General features: G+C 48.4%; 1 protein-coding gene across 3 annotated transcripts in view; it reads right to left on the reverse strand.

The window, feature by feature from the left end:
• The window catches only part of LOC136836304 (acyl-coenzyme A synthetase ACSM3, mitochondrial-like), a 319876-nt gene that overhangs the window by 192016 nt on the left and 103057 nt on the right, over positions 1–24803 (reverse strand). For 2 of the 3 annotated variants that reach the window (XM_067100425.1, XM_067100424.1), the window contains exon 6: positions 13368–13562. In XM_067100425.1, the coding sequence (XP_066956526.1) occupies positions 13368–13562 (195 nt within the window). The remainder of the gene's footprint in view (positions 1–13367; positions 13563–24803) is intronic. The other variant, XM_067100426.1, reaches the window with a different exon arrangement.

Consider the following 24803-nt stretch of genomic DNA (forward strand, 5'->3'; position numbering starts at 1 on the left):
TGGTTTTTAAGACTTGTTTATGTGCATCTGTTTAGCTTGGCTCCCCATATGTTGGCCCGCCATCCTGTACCTTGGGGTCCGTCTCTTTTTAAGTGGCAGTCTAATAGTATTTTCTTTTCAACTGGCTGTTATTATTCTCCAGTTGGCAGGAAGTTCAATGGCTCCCCAAGAATACTGTTGGCCCATAGTATCATGTTTTTTTTTGGCGTATGTTATCTTATAGTTGGCATGTGTTAAGCCAATTTTCAGATTGACTCCCCAAGCCGTGTTGGCCCTATAACCTTGGGTGGTCTTTGGCTTTTCAGATTTGTCTAAACGGCATGTGCAGGGCCAGCAGGTGTTCTGGCTCAATAAATAATTGTTGGCCCCCAACCTTGGGTGGTCCTTTGGCTGGTCAGTTTCCTTAGCCTAGTTGGCATGTGCCTGGGCCAGCTGCCACTCCCCAAAGCTGTTGGCCCGTCAACCTTGGTCAAGGTTTTGGTCAAGACAGTATTTAGCTTTTATGGCATGTGCTTTGCCACTGGTGCATATGGTTCCCCAAGTTGTTGCATTCCAACCTTGTTTGTGACTTTTCTAAGAAGGGCATGTGCAGATGAGGTTCCAATGGCTCCCCCAAGCCGTCAACCAACCTGGTGATCCTTTGGCGTGTCAGAGTCCTTCAAAGGGTCCAGGGCTACTGTTAAATCCCCCAAGCCGCTGACTTGTCATAAACCTTGAGGTGAGAAAAAAAGCGTGTCAAACCTGAAAACCTTTGGCAAAAGATATCATCAGCCTTTCATGGAGTTTATTCTTCCACTAATGACACAAGTGCTGGGAACTGACTCCCCAAATGTCCCCGCCAACCTTGATTAGAGTGGCCCAAGTGATTCCTTAGCCTAACCCGCATGTGCTGGGCCAGAGAGTATTACAAGAATCCCAATCATCCCCCAACCTAATCATATCATGGCGTGTCAAACCGGCCTAGAATGTGCTGGGCCAGAGTCCTATCCCCCCAGAATCAGACCCCCTGGAATCCAGTGGGTCTCCCCTAAAGAATGTTCCGCCCTAGTTGGCATGAGCTATCAATCTGATAACTCTCAGGTCTGAACATTATCGGGCAGTTGATGGTCCTACCACAGTTCTCACTATTTAGCTGTGCTGGGCCATAAACCCATTCCCCAACTATGATATCTTTTCCTATTTATCAGGTCCAATTAATTTCAGTAACAGTGGAAAATTCCCACTCCATCTTAATCCAAATCCAAACAAATATTTAATGCCATATGGGACTCTTGGCATAAACCCGGCCAGCAGGTGTTCCTGGCTCCCCCAGAGCCCTGTTGGCCCACCAACCTTGGGTGGTCCCAAAACGGCTGGTCAGAGATTTCTTAGCCTAGTTGGCATGTGCCAGGGCCAGCAGGTGTTAACGGCTCCCCAAGCCGCTGTTGGCCCGCCAACCTTGGGTGGTCCTTTGGCGTGTCAGATTCCTTAGCCTAGTTGGCATGTGCTGGGCCAGCAGGTGTCTGGCTCCCCCAGCCTGTTGGCCCGCCAACCTTGGGTGGTCCTTTGGCGTGTCAGAGGCTCCTTAGCCTAGCTGGCATGTGCCCGGCCAACCAGGTGTCTAATGGCTCCCCCCAAGCCGCTGTTGGCCCGCCAACCTTGGGTGGCATTTCATGTCAGAGATTTGTTAGCCTAGTTGGCATGTGCCTGGGCCAGCAGGTGTTAATGGCTCCCCCAAGCCGCTGTTGGCCCGCCAACCTTGGGTGGTCCTTTCTGGCTGTCAGAGATTTCTTAGCCTAGTTGGCATGTGCTGGGCCAGCAGGTGTTAATGGCTCCCCAGCCGCTGTTGGCCCCCAACCTGTGGTGGTCCAGCTTCTCTGGCGTGTCAGAGTCCTTAACCTAGTTGGCATGTGCTGGGCCAGCAGGTGTTAATGGCTCCCCCAAGGGCCCGCCAACCTTGGGCTGGTCCTCTTCTGGCGTGGTCAGAGTTCCTTAGCCTAGTTGGCATGTGCTGGGGCCAGCAGGTGTTAATGGCTCCCCCAAGCCGCTGTTGGCCCGCCAACCTTGGGTGGTCCTTTGGCGTGTCAGAGATTTCTTAGCCTAGTTGGCATGTGCTGGGCCAGCAGGTGTTAATGGCTCCCCAAGCCGCTGTTGGCCCGCCAACCTTGGGTGGTCCTTTGGCGTGTCAGAGTCCTTAGCCTAGTTGGCATGTGCTGGGCCAGCAGGTGTTAATGGCTCCCCCAAGCCGCTGTTGGCCCGCCAACCTTGGGTGTCCATCTTCTTTGGCTGTTCAGATTCCTTAGCCTAGTTGGCATGTGCCAGGGCCAGCAGGTGTTAATGGCTCCCCAAGCCGCTGTTGGCCCCCAACCTTGGGTGGTCCTTTGGCGTGTCAGATTCCTTAGCCTAGTTGGCATGTGCTGGGCCAGCAGGTGATTTCCCCCAAGCCGCTGTTGGCCCATAACCTTGGGTGGTCCTTTGTCGTGTCAGAGATTTCTTAGCCTAGTTGGCATGTGCCAGGGGCCAGCAGGTGTTCAACGGCTCCCCCAAGCCGCTGTTGGCCCGCCAACCTTGGGTGGTCCTTTGGCGTGTCCAAGATTCCTTAGCCTAGTTGGCATGTGCTGGGCCAGCTGGGATTAATGGCTCCCCCAAGCCGCTGTTCACCCGCCAACCTTGTTTGGTCCTTTGGCGTGTCAGAGATTCCTTAGCTTAGTTGGCATATGCCAGGGCCAGCAGGTGTTCAACGGCTCCCTCAAGCCGCTGTTCGCCCGCCAACCTTGGGTGGTCCTTTGGCATGTCCAAGATTCCTTAGCCTAGTTGGCATGTGCCAGGGCCAGCGAGCGTTCAATGGCTCCCACAAGCCGCTGTTCACCCGCCAACCTTGGTTGGTCCTTTGGCGTGTCCGAGATTTCCTTAGCCTAGTTGGCATGTGCTGGGCCAGCAGGTGTTAACGGCTCCCCCAAGCCGCTGTTGGCCCGCCAACCTTGGGTCCATCCTTTGGCGTGTCAGATTCCTTAGCCTAGTTGGCATGTGCCAGGGCCAGCAGGTGTTAATGGCTCCCCAAGCCGCTGTTGGCCCGCCAACCTTGGGTCTTCCTTTGGCTTGTCCAAGATTCCTTAGCCTAGTTGGCATGTGCTGGGCCAGCAGGTGTTAATGGCTCCCCAAGCCGCTGTTGGCCCGCCAACCTTGGGTGGTCCTTTGGCTGTGTCAGAGATTCCTTAGCCTAGTTGGCATGTGCTGGGCCAGCAGGTGTTAATGGCTCCCCCAAGCCGCTGTTGGCCCACCAACCTTGGGTGGTCCTCTCTGGCATGTCAGATTTCTTAGCCTAGTTGGCATGTGCCAGGGCCAGCAGGCGTTAACAGCTCCCCCAAGCCGCTGTTGGCCCGCCAACCTTGGGTGGTCCTTTGGCTTGTCCGAGATTTCTTAGCCTAGTTGGCATGTGCCTGGGCCAGCGGGCGTTAACGGCTCCCTCAGCCGCTGTTGGCCTGCCAACCTTGGGCTGTCCTTTGGCTTGTCCGAGATTTCTTAGCCTAGTTGGCATGTGCCAGGGCCAGCAGATTTCTGGCTCCCCCAAGCCACTGTTTGCCCGCCAACCTTGGGCGGTCCTTTGGCGTGTTCGAGATTCCTTAGCCTAGTTGGCATGTGCCAGGGCCAGCGAGTGTTCAACGGCTCCCCCAAGCCGCTGTTCGCCCGCCAACCTTGGGTGGTCCTTTGGCGTGTTCGAGATTCCTTAGCCTAGTTGGCATGTGCTGGGGCCAGCAGGTGTTCAATGTCCCCAAGCCGCTGTTGGCCCGCCAACCTTGGGTGGTCCGGCGTGTCAGAGATTTCTTAGCCTAGTTGGCATGTGCCAGGGCCAGCGGGTGTTAACGGCTCCCCCAAGCCGCTGTTGGCCTGCCAACCTTGGGTGGTCCTTTGGCTGGTCAAGATTTCTTAGCCTAGTTGGCATGTGCTGGGCCCAGCCAGGTGTTCAATGGCTCCCCAAGCCGCTGTTGGCCCACCAACCTTGGGTGGTCCTTTGTCGTGTCCGAGATTTGTTAGCCTAGTTGGCATGTGCCAGGGCCAGCGGTGTTAACGGCTCCCCCAAGCCGCTGTTGGCCCGCCAACCTTGGGTGGTCTTTGGCGGTGATCCTTAGCCTAGTTGGCATGTGCTTGTCCAGCGGATGTTCTGGCTCCCCAAGCCCGCTGTTGGCCCGCCAACCTTGTGTCCATCTCCTTTGGCGAGAGATTCTTAGCCTAGTTGGCATGTGCCAGGGCCAGCAGGTGTTCAACGGCGGCCCCCAAGCCGCTGTTGGCCCGCCAACCTTGGGTGATCCTTTGGCTTGTCCGAGATTTCTTAGCATAGTTGGCATGTGCTGGGCCCGCCAGATTTGTTAGCCCCCCAAGGCTGTTGGCCCCAACCTTGGGTGGTCTTGTGGCCCCGAGAGTCCTTAGCCTGTTGGCATGTGCTGGGCCAGCTTGGGTGATCCTTCCCTTGTCCGAGATTTCCAGCCTAGTTGGCATGTGCTGTCGTGTCCGAGATTTGTTAGCCTAGTTGGCATGTGCCAGGGCCAGCGGGCGTTAACGGCTCCCCCAAGCCGCTGTTGGCACGCCAATCTTGGGTGATCCTTCGGCTTGTCCGAGATTTCTTAGCATAGTTGGCATGTCGTGTCCGAGATTTCTTAGCCTAGTTGGCATGTGCCAGGGCAAGAGCCTTAGCCTAACGGCATCCCCCAAGCCAGTGTTGGCACGCCAATCTTGGGTGGTCCTTTGGCGTGTCTTGTCCTTAGCCTTTCTTAGCATAGTTGGCATGTCGTGGTCCGAGATTTCTTATTCCTAGCCTGGTTGGCATGTGCCAGGGCCAGTGGGCGTTAATGGCTCCCCAAGCCGCTGTTGGCCCACCAACCTTGGGTGGTCCTTTGGCGTGTCCGAGATTTCTTAGCCTAGCTGGCATGTGCTCCAGCGGGCGTTAACGGCTCCTCCAAGCCGCTGTTGGCCCGCCAACCTTGGGTGGTCCTTCAGCTTGTCCGAGATTTCTTAGCCTAGTTGCCATGTGCCAGGGCCAGCGGGTGCTAACGGCTCCCCCAAGCCGCTGTTGGCCCGCCAACCTTGGGTGGTCCTTCTGCTTGTCCGAGATTTCTTACCCTAGTTGGCATGGCGTGTCCGAGATTTGTTAGCCTAGTTGGCACGTAACAGGGCCAGCGGGCGTTAACGGCTCCCCAAGCCGCTGTTGGCCCGCCAACCTTAGGTGGTCCTTTGGCTTGTCCAAGATTTCTTAGCCTAGTTGGCATGTCATGTCCGAGATTTCTTAGCCTAGTTGGCATGTGTCAGGGCCAGCGGGCGTTAACGGCTCCCCCAAGCCGCTGTTGTCCTGCCAACCTTGGGTTGTCCTTCGGCTTGTCCGAGATTTCTTAGCCTATTTGGCAGGTCGTGTTCGAGATTTCTTAGCCTAGTTGGCATGTGCCAGGGCCAGCGGGCATTAACGGCTCCCCAAGCCGTTGTTGGCACGCCAACCTTGGGTGGTCCTTCGGCTCGTCCGAGATTTCTTAGCCTAGTTGGCATGTCGTGTCCGAGATTTCTTTGCCTAGTTGGCATGTGCTAGAGTATTCTCGTTCAACTTTTTACTGTAGTTTCTAATTTTTTTTGTTTGATAAACCAAATTATAAATGCAATGAAGTTCGTAGGGTAGGTACATATGACACACTCAATTCCATGCCGTCAGTGAACTTGGTAGTGGGTACAACCTGTTAGGTTTTGTTCTTGCCTACATTTGAAATACGCATTTTAAATATCTTTTTGGTGTTTAGAGATAAAATATTCTTTTGTTTACTGTTATGTGTGCTAATCATACCTAGAATAAACTAAACTTGTAATAAAAATGATACGGTAAATCAAGCAAAGCAAAAAACACTGTAGAGAGAGTTTACTGTGGTAAACAAACAAATCACGGGAAACAGATGCTTAGGGATTGCGTGGGATTTTACTTTTAACATAAAGTATGTTACTTTACCTTTGTATGCCCATTTTACATTTATGTTCAAAAGTAATTATAATAAAATTCCATTAATATAACAATTTTTAAAAGTAAATTGTATTTTTCCTAACTATACAAACCCGAGGTCCTTTATATTAGGGATTACTTTCAGGCGTTGGCTGGAAAACGGCCGTTGAACTTCAAACAAGGTGGTTAGGCAGTTAACTACTGTTCGGGAGGCGGGGGTACCGCCTGCCCGGATGTAAACATTCCAATTTGCCTTTCGGCCCAGGTACAGATTGAGGGGTGGCATGAGGTGGGCATAAAGTGTAAAGGACCTCAGGTTTGTATAGTTAGGAAAAATACAATTTACTTTTAAAAATTGTTATTTGTTCCGACACAATATACAAACCCTCGGTCCTTTACATTAGGAGACTCAGTGATTGGAGGGAGGAATCTGATAAAGTCTCTCTGAACTGACTGGAGTTCACCACCTTGTCTTCCCTTCCTGGTCATAAGAGCGAGGAAGGGAAAAACTGCCTCTGACAAAAGATCGGGTTGTAAGAAACGCAGGATTAGTTGTCAGACTTCTGGGTCCCTTTGCATGAAAGAGGAAACGTCAGTTCATGCAAAGTAGGCTAGGAAGAATTTGACGTCGGATGACAATAAGGCAAATACAAGCATTGGGTTTGTCTCATAGTCATGGTCTCCTTCCTCCCCTTGCAAGAGGAAGGAGTGGGGTTGCTTCTATTTACCTGAACGGAAATAGAACGGAGCTCCGTTATGTGCTTACCTGCCTCGATCGCCCAGTCCAGCTTGTAACGGCACATCCGCTCCCTGCCCGTGGGAAGAGAGCCAGGATGGGGAAGAAAGAAGAGAGGCCAGTCACTCAACATTCATTCTCCCAATCACAACCGTACAACATAGGCGAGATGCAACCTGTCCCGTTAGGAGAGCTGGATAAGCTACACAACTTGTTGAGCAGCCACCACAGGACCCAAGGAAAAAGTGTCCAAGGACTTGTGTGCAACATCCCGGAGGTAGAAGGAGGTGAAGGTAGTCTGTTGGGACCACACACCCGCCTTCAGCACCTGTGGTACCGACATATTTTTCCGGAATGCGAGGGACGGACCAATGCTGCGGACCTTGTGAGCTCTCGGACGAAGCGTACCGGTGTCGTCTTCTCCTGCAGCAGAGTATGCTCTCCTTATCGTCTCACGAAGCCAGAAAGAGATGGTATTCTTGGACACTTCTTTCTTGGTCGAGCCGGTGCTAACGAAGAGTCGTCGACACTTAGGCCGGAGGTGCCGAGTCCTCTTCAGATAGCGCCACAGCACCCTAACAGGACACAGTAGCATCTCGTCTGGATCATTATCTACAAAGTCCTCTAGGGAGGGGATCATGAAGGACTCGAACCGTGCGTCAGGGACCGAAGGGTTCTGAGTCTTCGCTACGAAATCCGGGATGAAATCGAGCGTAATTGATCCCCGTCCCCTCAAGTGTTTAACATCAAAAGGAAAGTCCGTGAAGCTCGCCAACTTTCTTCGCCGATGCCAGGGCAAGCAAGAAGACGGTCTTGAGGGTCAGATCCTTGTCTGACGACTCTCTTAAAGGCTCGTACGGTGCACGAGTCAGGCTCCTTAAGACGAGAGTCACATCCCACGCAGGGGGCCTCAGATCCCTGGGTGGGCAAGACCGTTTGAAGCTTCTCATGAGTAGAGAAATATCGAAAGAGGAGATGCCTACTCCTTTCAGCCGTAAGACTAGGCCGAGTGCGACGCGGTAGCCTTTTACAGCTGAAACAGAGAGAAGCTTCTCTCGGCGAAGGAAGACGAGGAAGTCCGCGACCTGCTGAACAGTAGCTCCGACCGGAGAGATACCCCTTCGACGACACCAACCACAGAAGACGGACCACTTTCCCTGGTATACCGCTGCGGAGGATCTTCTGAGGTATCCTGCCATCTCTGTTGCTGCGCGGCACAAAAAGCCTCTCGCTCGCAAGAGATGGTGGATAACCTCCAGCCGTGAAGACAGGGAATGCACTGCCAGGTGGAACCGCTCTGCGTGAGGTTGACGCAGAAGGTTGGGCCAGGGGGGGATCTCTCTCGGTGCCTCGGAGAGGAGAGCTAGCAGGTCCGGGTACCAAACGGCCTGGAGCCATTTGGGTGCCACCAGAGTCATTCTGAGATTCGGGGTGATCATCACTCGGCGAATCAGGCAGAATGGGGGGAAAGGCGTAAGCGTCGAGATTGTCCCACGGGTGTTGGAACGCGTCCTCCGCAGCGGCCCATGGGTCTGGCACGACAGAACAGAAGACCTGGAGCTTTCTGTTGTGCCGGGTGGCGAACAGATCGATGGCTGGACGCCCCCACAGGTCGAACAGCCTTTCCGCTACTTCCTGATGGAGGGACCATTCGGTCCCCACCACCTGGCTCTGGCGGCTGAGCTTGTCTGCCACGACATTCCTCTTGCCTGGAATGTACCTGGCTGACAGCTCTACCGAGTGAGCCACGGCCCACTCGTGCACCTGCATCGTCAACTGATGAAGCTGGTGGGACACCAGTCCCCCCTGCTTGTTGATGTATGCCACTACCGTGGTATTGTCGCTCATCAGTACCACGGAGTGTCCCATCACTCGATCCTGGAACTCTTGGAGGGCCAGGAAGGCCGCCTTGAGTTCCAGGATGTTGATGTGAAGGTGCTTGTCGTCTCGGTGCCACACTCCCGAAGTCAGCAACTCCTCCAGGTGTTCGCCCCATCCCTCGGTCGATGCGTCCGAGAACAGAAGCATGTCCGGAGGGGGAGTATGCAGGGATACTCCTATTAAGAGGTTCCTGTCGTCTAACCACCAGTGAAGGTCCTTTCTCACCTCCTCAGAAAGAGGAATGAGGAAGGACTGGGGGTCTTGGGACTGGGACCAATACTCCTTTAGTCTCCACTGGAGAGACCGCAGGTGAAGACGCCCGTGAGGTACTAGTTTCTCCAACGACGACAGGTGACCGATGACGACTTGCCATTGCCGAGCTGGTTGCTCCTGCCGTGACAGGAACAACTGTGCTGCCTGCCCGAACTTGCTGATACGAGAGTTCGAAGGAAAGACTTTCACTGCCACCGTATCTATCAGCATGCCCAGGTACTTTGTCCTCTGCTTGGGGGTGAGATCTGACTTCTCCAGATTTACCACGATCCCTAGATCCCGGCAAAACTCGAGGAGACGATCCCTGTCCTGTAGCAACTGCGAGTGAGAGCTCGCCAGGACTAGCCAGTCGTCGAGATACCTCAGTAGACGTATCCCGTGCAAGTGGGCCCAAGCTGACACGAGAGAGAATACTCTCGTGAACACCTGGGGAGCGGTCGAGAGCCCGAAGCAAAGTGCCCTGAATTGGAAAACCGACTCCCCGAGGACAAAGCAGAGGTACTTGCGCGAGGACGGATGGATGGTTATCTGGAAATACGCATCCCTCAAGTCCACCGTAAGCGTGAAGTCGCTGGCCTTAGATGCAGGAAGTTTCTTAGGCGCAGCGGGGGGAGTGCCAACCTTGGTCTGCACGCCCTCGGCTCCCGGTACCCCTGGCCCTGAGGCCGGGGCAGCGGTTCCCTGATCCGAGGATCCGGAAGAGCCAACGCGAGATCCCACTGCCTTCCCTGTGGAAGGAGGCAGACCCTTAGAAGTCTCGGTACGAGGTTTATTAGGGGGGAGAGAGGCAGACTTCTTCTTCGGCTGCGAAGCCTCGGAAGGAGAAGCGGAAGAAGCAGCAGACGAAGACGACGATGATGAAGACGACGACGACACCTTCCTAGACCTCTTCTTCTTCTTCTTCTTCACCATCTGCTTCAGGAAAGCAGTCAAATCCCCAAGCCAGGAAAGCGAGGCCGCCGACTCAGGAACAGCAGGAGCTGCAGGAGGGGCTGCAGCAGAAGGCACATCCCGGGCAGCGACAGCGGAGCTCGGGCCAGCATTTGCCTGGGCAGAGAGAGCCGCGCGTCTATCAGGAACAAAAGTGGGCGGGGCCGGTAATGCAGGCGACGCCCCTCCCACGTGAAGATTCAAGTCGGGCCGCGCCAGGGTCGATGGAATGGGGATGGAAGCAGATGAAGGGCCGGGCTGGAAAGTCAGACGAGGAACAGCAACCGAGGACAGGCCATGGTCAGCAACAGGGGCAGCAACAGTCACATAAGGGTAAGATGACGTCACCATGTAGGAGGGGCCAGCACGTGTGAACGGAGCCAGGAAGCCAGGCGGCAGTGGAACAGCGTGCTGGCCCGCGGGTGACGCCGACACCTGGGTGTCCAGGTGCGATGCAACTGATACCGGCATCTGGACAAACCTCGAGAAGGTGACGGTTGTCGTGGTGACTGTCGTTGCCGAGTGGGTCATGACTGGAGCGGGGGCAGGGGAGCCAATCCCTCCAGTGCCGAGCCAGGTAGGCCCAGGTGTAGCCAGGATGAGCTGGGATTCGGTGTCTGGCTATCCAGTCCGGGACCTGAAGCAAAAGTTGGGTCAGTAACCGAAGCCTCCACTCACTCAGGAGGAAAAAACTCCCCTCCGGAATGGGAAGAGACTTCCGAGAGGATATCGCGGTCCAACTCTCCCCCGCACCCTTCCACAAACGACGAGACGTAAGAGGAAGGGGAGGGGGAGTCCTCACCTGAGGGAGAGGGAGCAAGCAGGGGAAGTTCGCCGGGAGGGAGAAACGAGCCCGACACATTCGCCACCAACGGAGTCATCAGGGGCGTATTTCCCTCGGACGACTCCTTGGTAGGCTTACGACGGTAACGTCGCCTCTCTTCGAACTTGCCCCACTGCTCGGAGGACCACGAACAACACTCACTACAGGGATCATTGCGTGAACACACACGTCCCCTGCAAGATGTACAAAGGGCGTGTGGGTCCACGTCGACTCGAGATCTAAATGAATTACATTTCTTCCCCCCTACCCCGGGACAAACATGCTGGGGATAGGAGGGCTTAGTTGGTTTCTCCATGATTATTAAAGAAAAAAACAAAGAATTTCCCACCAAAGACAAGAAGTATTGCTGTCAGGCAGAGAGCGGCGAAGATCTACGTCCGAACGCTACGACGGCCGAAAGCAAATTGGAATGTTTACATCCGGGTAGGTGGTAACCCCGCCTCCCGGACAGTAGTTAACTGCCTAACCACCTTGTTTGAAGTTCAACGGCCGTTTTCCAGCCTACGCCTGAAAGTAATCCCTAATGTAAAGGACCGAGGGTTTGTATATTGTGTCGGAACAAATATTCATTTCTTTAAGCAACTAAAAAATTTTCCTATTTCTTTCGGTAGTAGGCTGAATCCGCTGATTCTGAGAATCACTCTTTTGCCACATGCGAGGCGATTGTTTTTTATACATATATATGATGATAATATATCAATATAAAAATAGTGTATAAATGGATTCTGTAAATAAGGGTTTCATTACTACTTAAATACAGCTGTAATAGCCTATGTGACTTTTGCAAGTGGATACTACGCCTATGAGTGCATGTAACACCTGGACTAGCCTATGTCTATAGTTCACACAGAGCCTACACAGATTTATCTCGTGTATGGTAATACAATATGGTAACAACTGACAAGGAAGTTGCTGTATAAAAATACATTAATGGTCACAAAACCATGGTAGTGTAGACTATACGACCGTATATGGATAGACTGCACTGTGTACCCTAGTGAAGGCTAGGCTAATTTCAAGTTACATTTTCTTTCAAGAAACGATGGGATTTTTGTAAACTAACCCCATCATAAATAGGGGATACCCGTAATCACTAGACAACTCCAAAAAAGTATAATACATGAGCTGGTAAATGTGAGTGCTAAACTTTACCAAGTAAATCCTTTGAAGAACACATCAAATTTAAACTGGAAGACGGTTAAGAGAGAGAGTTGGTGAAGGGCACAGACCTTGGCCCTGAGACAAGCTTTGCTTCCCTGTCAGCAGAGAAGACCATCTGATGCAGGGCAGTCCAGACAAAGGCTCTCACACCTCTCTCATGGGGGAAACTGAAAAAGGTTAATCACTGGGGGAACCATGATCTTCACCCATAATATATAAGGTCAAATTTCTAAGCAATGAAAGAAGAACATTCCTTAATTTACTTATCGTTTTTCTCCTGAACCACATTGGGAGCATTAGAAGGCAGGGCACAGGGGGTGAGGGAGGAATCAACTAATCAGGCAATGGAGTAAGAGGAAAAGCAACATAGGAAGAACAATGAAAAGACTGATTAGGCTTAAGGCTGGCCCTAACACATTGTCTATGTGATTTATCAGCCTCTTGCATCTTCCAATACTTCGCAAAATTATTCACCTTCTCATCAAACCACTCCTTACTTTCTTCTCAACGGGAAGAAAAAGCACACTCGTGTCGCTACATGTAGGGCTAACACACACAGCCATCATGCACAACCTGAACATTTGGTTTATACAAAACTCGTTCCTATAAAGCCTAATGCTTCTATCTCTGCTTGCTGTAGACGACGTAACGCAAAAACAGAAAACAAGCACAATACCATACAAATACAAATCAGCCAAACATAGTCAAAATTATTATTGCCAATTACTGTACAGAAACACTGTATGTAATAGGACACCACATGAAAAATTCTGCCAAGAACATAAACATTCCAATGACACCTGGTGGGAAACAGGAGATTATAAAGACAGTCCTAGCTGGTCAGCATAGCATTTTGTCGTTTTTTTTTTAATGCTGATCACACCTAACAGCATGATGATATAAGCTGACTTTAACAGTAGGTAAGATTCATTCCAAATAATTAAATTTTTTTCACAGATGCTCCTACAATGTCTCAGATTCTCAGATCAATGACAACTCTTAGCATCATAAAAAGAGATTCATCTTTTCAAAGTAGCTCATACGAATTTTCTCAAAAGCACAGTGAGACTAAAATGGGTGCCCCAGGGAACCATGGTCAAGAGAGGCACAAAAAAAAAAAAAGACCTAGGATCTGGGTTGAAATGTTGGTAGGCAAGGAGCAAACTGACAAGAAATCACCAAAGTTTCCCTCATGAATTATAAATAAGAGCTGTCAGCTAACCAAGGCATACGGTTAAATGTTAGCCATGTTCCTCGATATCCATAGTAGTCCTCCAGTTCAACAGTAGATTCAGTGAAGTTCTATGATAATTTTGGTAAGATTTAATGGTCTGACAACAACAGGCAAAAAGCAATTGCATGCCTTATGGATGTACAAAGTAACTTCTTCAATATTCTAGAAAAACTTGCTAGTTTTCAACTGTTGGTGCCCTTGTGATATGTGGTCAAACAAACAAAGCAAAAACTTATCTGAGCCTTTACATAAAGTACAATGGGAAAATACTTAGTCTTAGTAACTTGCTTAATATAAAAATTCTTGTTAAAAATCTCTCAATGGCTTACAGTACTAAAAAATAAAGAAAACTTACTTGGCAGCTGCTACATGACCAATTCCGTAACTGCCTTGAGTATGTGGAACCATTTTGGGTTTACCAGTTGTGCCTGATGTGAAAAAGATCTGAGCCACATCATCCCTCTTGGTTTTATGGCAGGGTTCTACATCTATACTTTTTGCACGCTTAATAAGGTCATCATAATTTGTCCAGTCTGATCTAGAAGCAACACTGGGTTTTAGAAGTAAACTATTGATAATTATAATACAGTATTTAAGTTTACATTTTAACCATAAATTCACTGATTTTCTGAAAATCCCTAAATTATTTAAAAAGTAAATTCAATAAAAATTTGTATAATAAAATTATTTGGATATTTACCTGATGTTAAAGTTAGCTTATATCTTTGTGCCATTAGGTGTAATCAGCACTGAAAAAAACAGATTCTGACGTAGGAAAAACCTATTTTTGGTAGTCACTGTTGAGTCTTCAAGGAGTTACCTTCCATGGGTCTGTCAGAGCTCCATGGTAGGCCAAACTAATATCAAAGAATTCTTTTTTAGTCAGTCTTGTGGCCAGGTATTGTGTCATAATGACAAACACTATGACAAGTGATGGAGTATGTAATGGACCCGAAGAAAACAGGTCTCTTTCCCTTATCTTACAGCAAAGCTGTACCTAGGTTCTTTCCTTTGTCAAACCTGCTGGAAGAGGAAGTGATTACTGCGCATGCCCAGTCCGCCATATTGTCGACAGCAGACTGGCAAGAGACCAGAAGGCCATCACTTTCTGTTCGTCAATGCAGGATGATCCTTCGCCGAAATCCCATGCCTTTTCGTCAAGGAAATGGAAGAGTTTTGAGGACTCAACAGCGACTACCAAAAGTAGGGTTTTCCTATGTCAAAACCCCCCCTTTTTTATAGGGTAGTCACTTCTTTCATCCTCAAGGAACTCTTAAAAAGAAATTGACAGGTGATGAAATGGCTTAAGTTCTCAAATATTAATCCCAACAACCCAAAGAAAAAACATATCTGTTCTGAGGTCAGGCCACAAGTTTCAAGCCCCATTCTTTAAGCCAAATACCCCCTTAGGTTTTGGTAACAAAGAACAAGCAACTAAACTCGAACTTATGTTTTAGGGTAGGCCTACGTTCTACAGTGACTTTCCTAAGCATGCTGGGTTTGGTTGCAGTATTGTCACACCTTCCCCCAGCAATAGTTAGCATACCCACCTGTCAAGAAGACCTCCACTGTAGCACCTATGGGATTAGGACTAACCATACCACCTACTGATATGCAGTGTAGTTGAATTTGTTCAAGCTCGTGGCAATAATGTCTGATGACCCTGTACATTCACAGACTTATTCAAAAGATACATTTCTGAAGAAGGCCAACAACGTACTTACTTTCCAAATATCATGGATTTGCATTTTTAATGAGCGACACTAAAATTATTCTCAGCCTTTGTAGAGAGAATGGTTTGTTTGTGCCAGGGTGTAGGAAAATCTGACCCTCTGGGATGTGACCTCTATGTAAACTTTAAGTGTTTGAACTGGGCATAATTTTTTGCCTGCTGAATTGAGTTTTCTTATCAAAATAGATTTCCTTCTTAAAGGATTCTCATTCTTGGCCGAGAATGATGGGTCAGGGTACAATAATAATTGACGGTCAGCTGTTTGCGTGACGTATCATCCCCGTCTAAGAGAGCCCAATTCACTAATACGAGCTCCTGATGCTAACACAATCAAGAAGTTGGCTTTTTGCAGCACGTGGCTTGTGGTTGTATTGGGTTCACTGAATTGAGGTGTTGACAGAAGTCTAAGCACCTCATTCAGGGACCAAGTAATTGAAAGCCTTTCGGGAGTGGGTCTTTGTAGTGCAAAAGACCGGAGAAGGGAAGTAACAATTTCTACATAAGAGTCAATACCGAATGCATAAAGCAAGGGTTCCATTAATGCTGCCTTGTATGCCATGATTGTTGTAACAACAAGGCATTTGTGTTCAAAAAGGTATATGAGAAAATTTAAAAGTGTTTCCATAGATATCTCAACTGGGCTCTCAGCATGGATATAATCTAACCATAGCTTCAATACGGACTGTTATTGTAGGACAGATGATGTCCGTAGTTTTTGCACTATGTACCCAGCAATGTTGGGTAAGTAATTTTCATGGTAGACAATATTTAAAAAAAAAAAAATCCACACATGAAGGTCTTGGCTGCGAAAGTGGATGTGTAGATGACTTTCACTCCTACTGTCTGGGATAAAACAGTGGACGGTACCATAGTGGAAATGATCTCTTCACCCATTGTTGAAGTACAGTAATAAGAACCGGTGCCTGTTTGGCAAATTTGGGTCTACAGTATAACTAAGGTTAGAAGCTTGCTCAAAATCTTCAAAATCTGGGACAATGGAGGAAAAGGTATATTGTCTTCCATTTGTTCCAGTCTTGTAGGAAGGCATCTCTTGCAGTTGCTTGACTGTCCAAGTTCGGAGACACATGCACTGGAAATTTGTGATTCTTGTATGTGGCAAACAGGTCCACTTACGGTTGTGGAAGCATGTTGGCTATTGTTTGAAAAGAATGGTTGTCCAGCATCCACTCTTTTAAGGCTGTCATTTTCCCTGATAGAGAGTCTGCTATTACACTGAGAGACCCTGTGAGGTGAATTGCAGACTAGTGCCACTTCCTTGTTTGCACATTATCATATTGAGAGGAGGTGAACGTGATCCCGACCTCTTGATGCAGGACATTGCAGTCATGTTTTCTAGAACCAACAAAATATGTGTCTCTTCTGGAGGTGTGAGTTTTTTGAGACAAAAAGACAGCCATCAGTTCCAGGAAAATGATATGACAATTCCTCAGAGTATCTGACCACCTCCCTGCCCCCTGACGATCCTCCCGGTGTCCTCCCCAAACTTTCAATGAGGCATCTGTGTGTGCAGTCAACCTCCACCTATTCACAGTTCTGGATTCACAGACTCACCTATTCACGGATTTCTCAATGGAACATATATACACATTATTCATGGAAAATTTGCCTATTTGCAGTATTTTCCATAGAGAAATATTCACAAATTACTGCATTTTCATATAATTTTCGCAACTAAATACACTTTTCGTGATAAAACTATTAAAATATTCAGGTATAAGCAGTTTTTGAGGTTTTCTGAACTATCAAAATAGGCAGTTATAAGCGTTTTTAGAAGGTTTTAAGTATTCGCGGATTATAGCTATTCGCGGGGGGTAGCGGTATGCATCCCCTGTGGATACCCCTGACCTGTTTCACCAGAGACTCCTGGGTCCAAGGATGAAGTATCTCTTTTGATCAGGTTGGTCTTGCATCTTTTTTCTTGCATGCAATAGCCAGATTTGTTCACATTTAATTTAGCCTAGGTTACTGTTTATAACTAAAATCCTACGCTATTTGGTCTAAAGTACTGGTTAGGCCAATAATAGGATATTTCTTAAAATGTTCTCACTTAACCTAGTATAGGGTATTGCCAAATCCAGATTATTTAGATCACCCTTAAATGTATGGGCTATATAAAACAGAAACTCTTTAATATGTAACCTTATAGCTAAGCTACTATTTTGTCTAGCCCAGGATATTGCTTTATCTAATGATAGGCTACCTTGTCTAAGATACTACTTAGGCTAATAACAAGATATTTCTTAAAAACGTTCTCACTTAATGTAGTGTAGGTTATTGCCTATATAAAACAAGAATTCACTAGTACATAATCTTATAGCTAGGATACTATTTCGTGTAGCCAAGATTAATTACTTACTTTAATCTAGGGTACTGCCTAATCTAAGTTATTTAATTCACACTTAAAGGTATGGGTTACATAAAACATTTATTTTTGTATGTAGCCTTAATGCTAAGCTACCATTTAATCTAGTAATGGGATGTTTCATAAAAGGTTATCACTTAACCAAATATAAGGTACTGCCTAATCCGGGTTATTTATTATGTACATAAACTATATAAAAAAGAAAAATTTTACTATGTGGTCTTATAGCTTGGCTACCGTTTTATTTTGCCCTAATCCTAGGGTCCTTGGACTAAGTTAGGCTACTGTTTTAGGCCCATAACAGGATATTTCTCAAAAGTTATCCTAATTTAAGTTACTACCTAATCTAGGTTATTTGGTTCACACAAAGGCCGCCCTTTGATTGGTGCTATATTCGCCTGCAGAAGAAAAAGGTACTGGATACATCCATATCTTAAAGATGACGTAGAAGCTTATAATGTTTATGTAGTTGTAAAGCAAGCTCGATAAAGAGAAGTTCCAGCTTTTTTTTTACCGAATGCGGAAAGGAACTTTCTGCCATCTGGTGACCACTGCGCCCGACTACTCATATTTCTAAGGTATGATAAATCATTACTGTCTCCAGCAATTGAAAAATATGGTTGAAACAGTGACACGAAGTAACAGATGAGAAATACATTGCAATTTAATTATTTTTATCATTATTATTATTATTAGCTTACTACTACTACTACTATAGCCAAAACGAACAGTACAGTAAATCCTGAGTAGCTGTCTTGATCCTGAGGCTCCATTGTAACGTCATGTGCCTCGGGATGCTGCAGATAGCTGTCTGCTGAGTGTGACTAGATGATCGAGAAACTGACCTTTCATTACATATTCCTTCTATGAGTTCCAATACTTTTATTTTAAAACGTCTTTTCTGAAGCCTGCCACGTCTGGCAGAAGACTTTTGAAGAACTGAAAATCAGGATTTTTTTATTCATCACCAGATTTTTTGGAAATAAAATCAGCTACGGTTCTTTCAAAAAGATCATCTGCAGCTCTCTTTCTTCCCAGTTTGAATGAGGCAGCAAAGCTCGGGAGTGTGAGAGGTGCAAAATAATGAGCAGGAAGACAAGTACTGCTGGTTTATTGATGAAGCAGCCCACTTATAAAGCGGCGTGTGGACGTCTGCTTATAACGCAGAGACTGCGGGTACAAAGATTTACAGGTGACCTGAGGTCAAACTATTTCTCTACGAAAAACAGGACAGGTACATACAGAAAACATAATGATTAACAATGTCTGGTTTGACATAAAAATACTGTTACATATACATAATGCATGGTCAATTGAACAGACAATAAAATATACAATTCATAATAATGATAATAATATTGTGTTCGTCGGACCCTAGGTCGAATGTGAAGGCACTGCAGAAAACGGGATGTTCATTACAGAGAACGCATTGAGCGGGGACTTCACAATACTCCCCCCCACAAGACGCAGGTAACGTCTGATCAAAGCAGGTATCTGCTGGGGCGGCGGAGGGGGCCCCGCTTTCTCGATGTCAACTGGAAGGGGTGGTTGCCTTCTTCGACACCCTCTGGAGTGGTGTATTGGGGTGCCCACCTGTCTGGTTTCGGGGTTTTCAGGGGACGCCCACGACGTTTTCCTGTGCATGGGGCAGGCCGGGGGGTTGCTATCTCCTGCGGGGGGCTTTGGGAACCGCTCCCAACGTCCTCCTCCAGGAATGCGGGCTTGAGGTGGTCTCTCGATACCCAGTCTTCCCTTCTGTGGACGGCTACCCGGAATACCTTTTTGTTCCTCTCGAGCACAAGGAAAGGTCCTCTGTAGGGCCTGGTTAAGGGTGGTCACACAGCATTGTCCCAAACGAAGACGTGGGTGGTGGAGGATAGACCACATAAAAAACACAAAAACAATACACAACACAGATACACAGAACATATAACCACATACAATACTCACTCTTTTCCTCGGTTGCTGGGAGATGGATGAACTTGTCCACGGTCACCAACACAGTAGACAAAATTACACAAACAAAACCGAAAACAGACTTTCAACCCAAAAAAAAACGAGCAAAAAGGAAGAGACACATGCACAGACAACAATGACATCCAACGGAAAACACACGACTCATGAAACATACAATAATCCACCATCAATGTCTGCCTTGCACAGAACTCAGCTCAAGACTCACTCAAAACCGAAAAAAAAAACCCTCGACATTTGCACAGACAGACAGCACCATAAACAAACTAACGACCTCATCCCTCTTCCAACAACCGAAGCACTCACTAACGACAATTACACTCACTCGCTCTCTCTCTCTCTCTCTCTCTCACAAAATGTTGGGAAATGCTAAATACAAACAAATTTATTCATCCCTCTATAATTCTCCCCCCTTTTAGCATTTCCCAACCAACACCTTTCACACAGCATTCAAATCGCCTTACGCAACACCCACGGATGCTCACTAGCAGGTCCTTTAGAATGCGTTCGCGGGCACGCAATCATTCTCTCAGACTCGCTTTCTCTTCCAGCAACATTCAGATTTACATTTTCTCCTCCATTCTCTCTCACATTCACGCTATCTCCTTCACTATTACCACTCTCAATTTCATCCACAATCTCATCTATACCCTCTAACTCGTTCCCAAATACCTCCCCCAATTCTTCAACTAACCCATCCCATTCGCTCATTGACCTTTCCAATTCTTGCAACGATTCATTCATGCTTTCAATCACTCGTCTATCACTGCTACGCTCTCTTACTCTTACACTTTCGCTCACCTCCAACCGTTCACTCACCCCTACATGTTCAGTCAACTCAGTTATATCAAACCCGCATATGCTATACGTTCTATTCATACCATCCCATTCATCCGTATTACACACTTTATCACTCATTTTCACTTTGGCACTCACACCCCTATCACACAACTTACGATCATTCCTTTCACTTACGTTCGTCCCTTTCTTACGTTTTCTACCATACTCTATCAAAACAAATTGCTGATCCTCATGCAACAACCCCTCACGTACATGCATCACATGCACCGCTTGCATCCTGGAGGATCCACCCATTTGAACCCCCTTCACACTCAGTTTCCCGAATTTGCTGTCACAGTCACCCTCTTTCGTCTACATACACTTGATACATGCCCTTCCATTCCACACTCGACACACTTCGCTCTCGGTTCTGAACACATTCTCGCATAATGCCCATTCTTACCACAGTTGCCACATATTACATTCACTCGGGTACCCCTACAACCATTAGCAATATGACCCACCTGTCCGCACCTGTAGCATTTAACCCCCCTATCTTTCGTACACTCACTTACCAAATGTCCCGATTGCCCACACCCGAAACACGCTCCTAAAGCCCACCTACACTCATTCTTTGTATGTCCTTCCTTTCCACATCTAAAACACTTCGCTCGACTTCCACTCACCGACCTTCCCCTTTGTACACTACTATCCCTAACCCGTCCAACCCGTTGTTCCCTTACAACCCCACCATTCATCCTCACTGGCACCTCCACATTACTTGCTCTTACACTCCTGTCTATTACACTATCGGCCATTCTCATTGGGCCCCTCAACACTGCATCCCTAAAGCTTCCAAACTCTGGCACTCTCTCATCTACCCCAGCCCTTACACTTACACTTCTGCTCTCTTTTATAACCCTGTCAAGCTCATAATCTTCTACAATTTCCAAAATTTCTCCCCAAGTCAACCTTTCATTCGTCCATCTTTTCTTCTCCTTCCGCTTCAAGTTCACAAATTCTCTAACTCCATCTGGCACTGTCCCTAACAACTTCCGTATTAACTCCTTACATTCATCTATCCCATCACCCCAAACTTCTTCCTTGCCAACGTCTCCAGCCTACAAGCATACAGTGACAAGGTTTCCCCAGCTTTCATTCTTACCTCATCAAATTCATTCTTCCTCTTATACTTGACACTCGCTTTCATACGCCTCGCTTGCTCAACTAGTCTAGCTTTCACCTTGTCATACTCAACATCTCCCACACTCATAATAACCCTATACATATCAAGCAAAACCCAGTCAAATATTCTCCTAATTCTCGTGCCCACACTCTCTTACTCTCCCCATACTTATCCTGACAAAACCTTTCATACTCCCTAAAGAAATCATGCATCCCTACTTCCATACTCATTATACCTTTCACACCGGGTACCTCCCTCACATACATAGCCTTTCTCACTTCTTTCTCACTTTCACTCTCACTTTCGCTACTTTCACTCTGTCCTTTCATACCCTCTTCCGAATACAAAGAGTCCACTTCCACTTACATTCATCTTACTCATTACACTCTTCTTCTTCCTCTTTTTATCCACTTTTATCCATTCACCTCCATCCACCTCACTATCACTAGTATCTTCACCCTCTCCCTTCTTTCCTGCCTTTCCCACTTCCTTGCCCTTCTTACCAGTTTCCTTTCCTTTTCCCTTCTTCCCTTTTTCTTCCCCTGACTTATCCTTACTTTCCCTCTGTTCCTTCCCTTGCTTTTCATTCCCCTTTTCCTTACCCTGCCTCTCATTCTCTCATTTCTTACTTCCTATTCCCACATCACTTTCATCACTCACGCTTCCATTCAATTCTTCCTCCTTTTCTTTCTCTCTTGCCCCTTCACACGTTCCAGAGAACCTGCCTCCAACAGCCCCTTCTCCAAAACCACCCTTGAACATACCTTTCACCATTTCTTCCACACTTTTCATCATTCCCTCCAACTTTTTATCCACCCTCTCTTCCATTCTCTCTTCTGACTCTTTCATCTCCCCTTTCATTTCTTCTTTTGCTCTCCTTAGCATTCCCCCCATCTCCTCCAACTGACTCCTCAACTCCTCATTCTCACCCCTCAGCCTCCCATTCTCCTCTCTTGCCAGCCGCAACTCCTCTCTCAACCTCACCAGTTCCTCTTCCATTCCCTCCAGTCACACTACTAGCCACTAATCTCAATTGCAGCTGCACCACCAGCTGCCCCACGTTGGGCGCCAAATATTATGTGGCGGAATTTAAAAAACACAAAAACAATACACAACACAGATACACAGAACATATAACCACATACAATACTCACTCTTTTCCTCGGTTGCTGGGAGATGGATGAACTTGTCCACGGTCGCCAACACAGTAGACAAAATTACACAAACAAAACCGAAAAAAGACTTTCAACCCAAAAAAAAACGAGCAAAAAGGAAGAGACACATGCACAGACAACAATGACATCCAACGGAAAACACACGACTCATGAAACATACAATAATCCACCATCAATGTCCGCCTTGCACAGAACTCAGCTCAAGACTCACTCAAAACCGAAAAAAAAACCCTTGACATTTGCACAGACAGACAGCACCGTAAACAAACTAACGACCTCATCCCTCTTCCAACAGCCGAAGCACTCACCAACGACAATTACACTCACTCGCTCTCTCTCTCTCTCTCTCTCTCTCTCTCACAAAACGTTGGGAAATGCTAAATACAAACAAATTTATTCATCCCTCTATAACCAGGAGGCATGAAGGGGGACATCCTGTGGGTGTATGTCCTCTGGCAGGGGGCGAACTTCCCAACCCTGTCGTGGAGCCTCTGCGTTGCTAAGTTGTACCTGTCGTCTGCAATGAGGTACCCCGGGACTACCAGGGTCTCCCCGTAGACTTTTCCTGCTGAGAATGGGTCACTGTTGGCTCTGGGGACAGTTCTCAACCCAAGGAGGATCCAGGGCAGCTGGTACTTCCAACTCTCGGAGATGCAACGAGCCATGAGAGATTCCTTCAGGGACCTGTGGAACCTCTCCACCATTCCATTGGCTGCGGGGTTGTAGGCGGTGGTGCTGTGGTGAGTGTTCCCCAGCAGGCATGCCAAGGCGGTCCACAGCTTGGACAGGAAAGTGGGACCCCTGTCTGTAGTTATGTGGTCCAGGATACCGAACCGGCTGATCCAGCTGGAGAGGAGGGCCTCTGCGCACACTGGAGGTGGCTTCTTCCATGAGCATAGCTTCGGGCCACCTGGTGGAGTGGTCAACAACTGTTAGAAGGTATCTTGCTCCTCCTGATGGGGGAAGAGGACCCACCACGTCGACGTGGATGTGCCCGAAACGTCTCCTCAGCTGGGGAAAATCGCCCACCCCAGACTCGGTGTGCCGTCCTACTTTGCTGGCCTGACACTACATGCACCGCCTTGCCCAGGCCGTCGCATACTTCCGTATGCCGTGCCAGACAAACTTCCCCATCAGTAGCCTGGCTGTCGTCCTTCCGGAGGGGTGGGACAGTCCGTGGATGATGTCGAAGATCAGCTGACGATGGGAGGCGGGCACCAGTGGGCGGGGGTGGCCAGTGCTCACGTCGCTCAGCAGTGTTGACCCTCCAGGGCCAAGGGGCACATCCTCCCACTTCAGTGACGTGATGGCTGTGCTGTAAGCTGGGGTCTCTGGGTTGGCTGCTTGTTCAGAGGCAAGGTCCTCATAGTCGATCCCGAGCTGCACCGTGTCGATTTCGATCCTCAAGAGGACGTTGGCTACTGGGTTCTTCCTGCTGGGGAGGTACTTGATGGTGCAGGTGAACTCCACGATGGCCGCAGGGTGCTCTCCAGGAGGAACTTAAAGTGGCGTACTACCTGGCATACTGCGAAGAGTTCCCTGTCGAAGGTGCTGCAGCGGAATTTGGTGGGGCTGAGTTTCCTGCTGAAGAAGCTGATGGGCTGAGGGGTCCCGTTGATGACTTGTTTCAGGATGGCTCCACAGGCGACGTTGCTGCCGTCCGTCGTCAGCTGGAGGGGAGCACTGGGGTCCTGGTGGGCCAAAGATGTTGCCTTGGCGAGGGCGGCCTTCGTCAGGGAGAAGGCCTTCTGCTGGTCAGGGCCCCACACTAAGGTGTTTGGACGACCCTTGAGGACCTCTGTCAAGGGGGCCATGGTGTGCGCGATCCCCGGGATGAATCTCCTGTAGTAGTTGACCATTCTGAGGAATTCTTGTACGGCCCTGATGGAGGTAGGGGTGGGGAACCTCGTGATGGCCTCGACCTTCGACAACATTGGGCAGGTGCCCCCTGGGGATATCTTGTGGCCCAGGAATTCCACCTTCTTGACGCCAAAGGTGTACTTGTCAAACCTGACGACGAGGCCACTCTCCTGCAGGCGCTGCAGGACCTTCCAGATGTGCCGTAGGTGTTCTTTCTGGAATCTGGAAAAAATTAGGATATCATCGACATAGCAGACGCAGAAGTCCAGGTTCCCCAGGATGCTGTCCATCAGCCTCTGGAAGGTCACGCCCACGTTCCTCAGGCTGAAGGTGGAGAAGGCGAAGACGTAGGACCCGAAAGGCTTGATGATGGCAGTTTTGGGAGATGTCTTCTGGCGCTACTGGTACCTGAAAATATGATTTTAAGAGATCTAATTTTGACAATATTTTGGCCCCGTGGAAGGAGGCCATTAGGTCCTGCAAGTTTGGTAGAGGGTAATGGTCGGGTTCTGTAGCGAGGTTGGGCTGCCTGTAGTCGCCGCAAGGCCTCCAGGTGCCATCTGCTTTCTGCACCATGTGAAGGGGGGAGGCCCATGGGCTGGGAGCCTTCTTGCATATGCCCATCCGTTCCATCTCGGCAAAGGCCTTCTTGGCCTCCTGAAGGCACTGTGGGGGAAGCCTCTGGAACTTCGCGTGCGTCG

This window comes from Macrobrachium rosenbergii, chromosome 56 (genome assembly GCF_040412425.1).
Source record: "Macrobrachium rosenbergii isolate ZJJX-2024 chromosome 56, ASM4041242v1, whole genome shotgun sequence".
NCBI lineage: Eukaryota > Metazoa > Arthropoda > Malacostraca > Decapoda > Palaemonidae > Macrobrachium > Macrobrachium rosenbergii.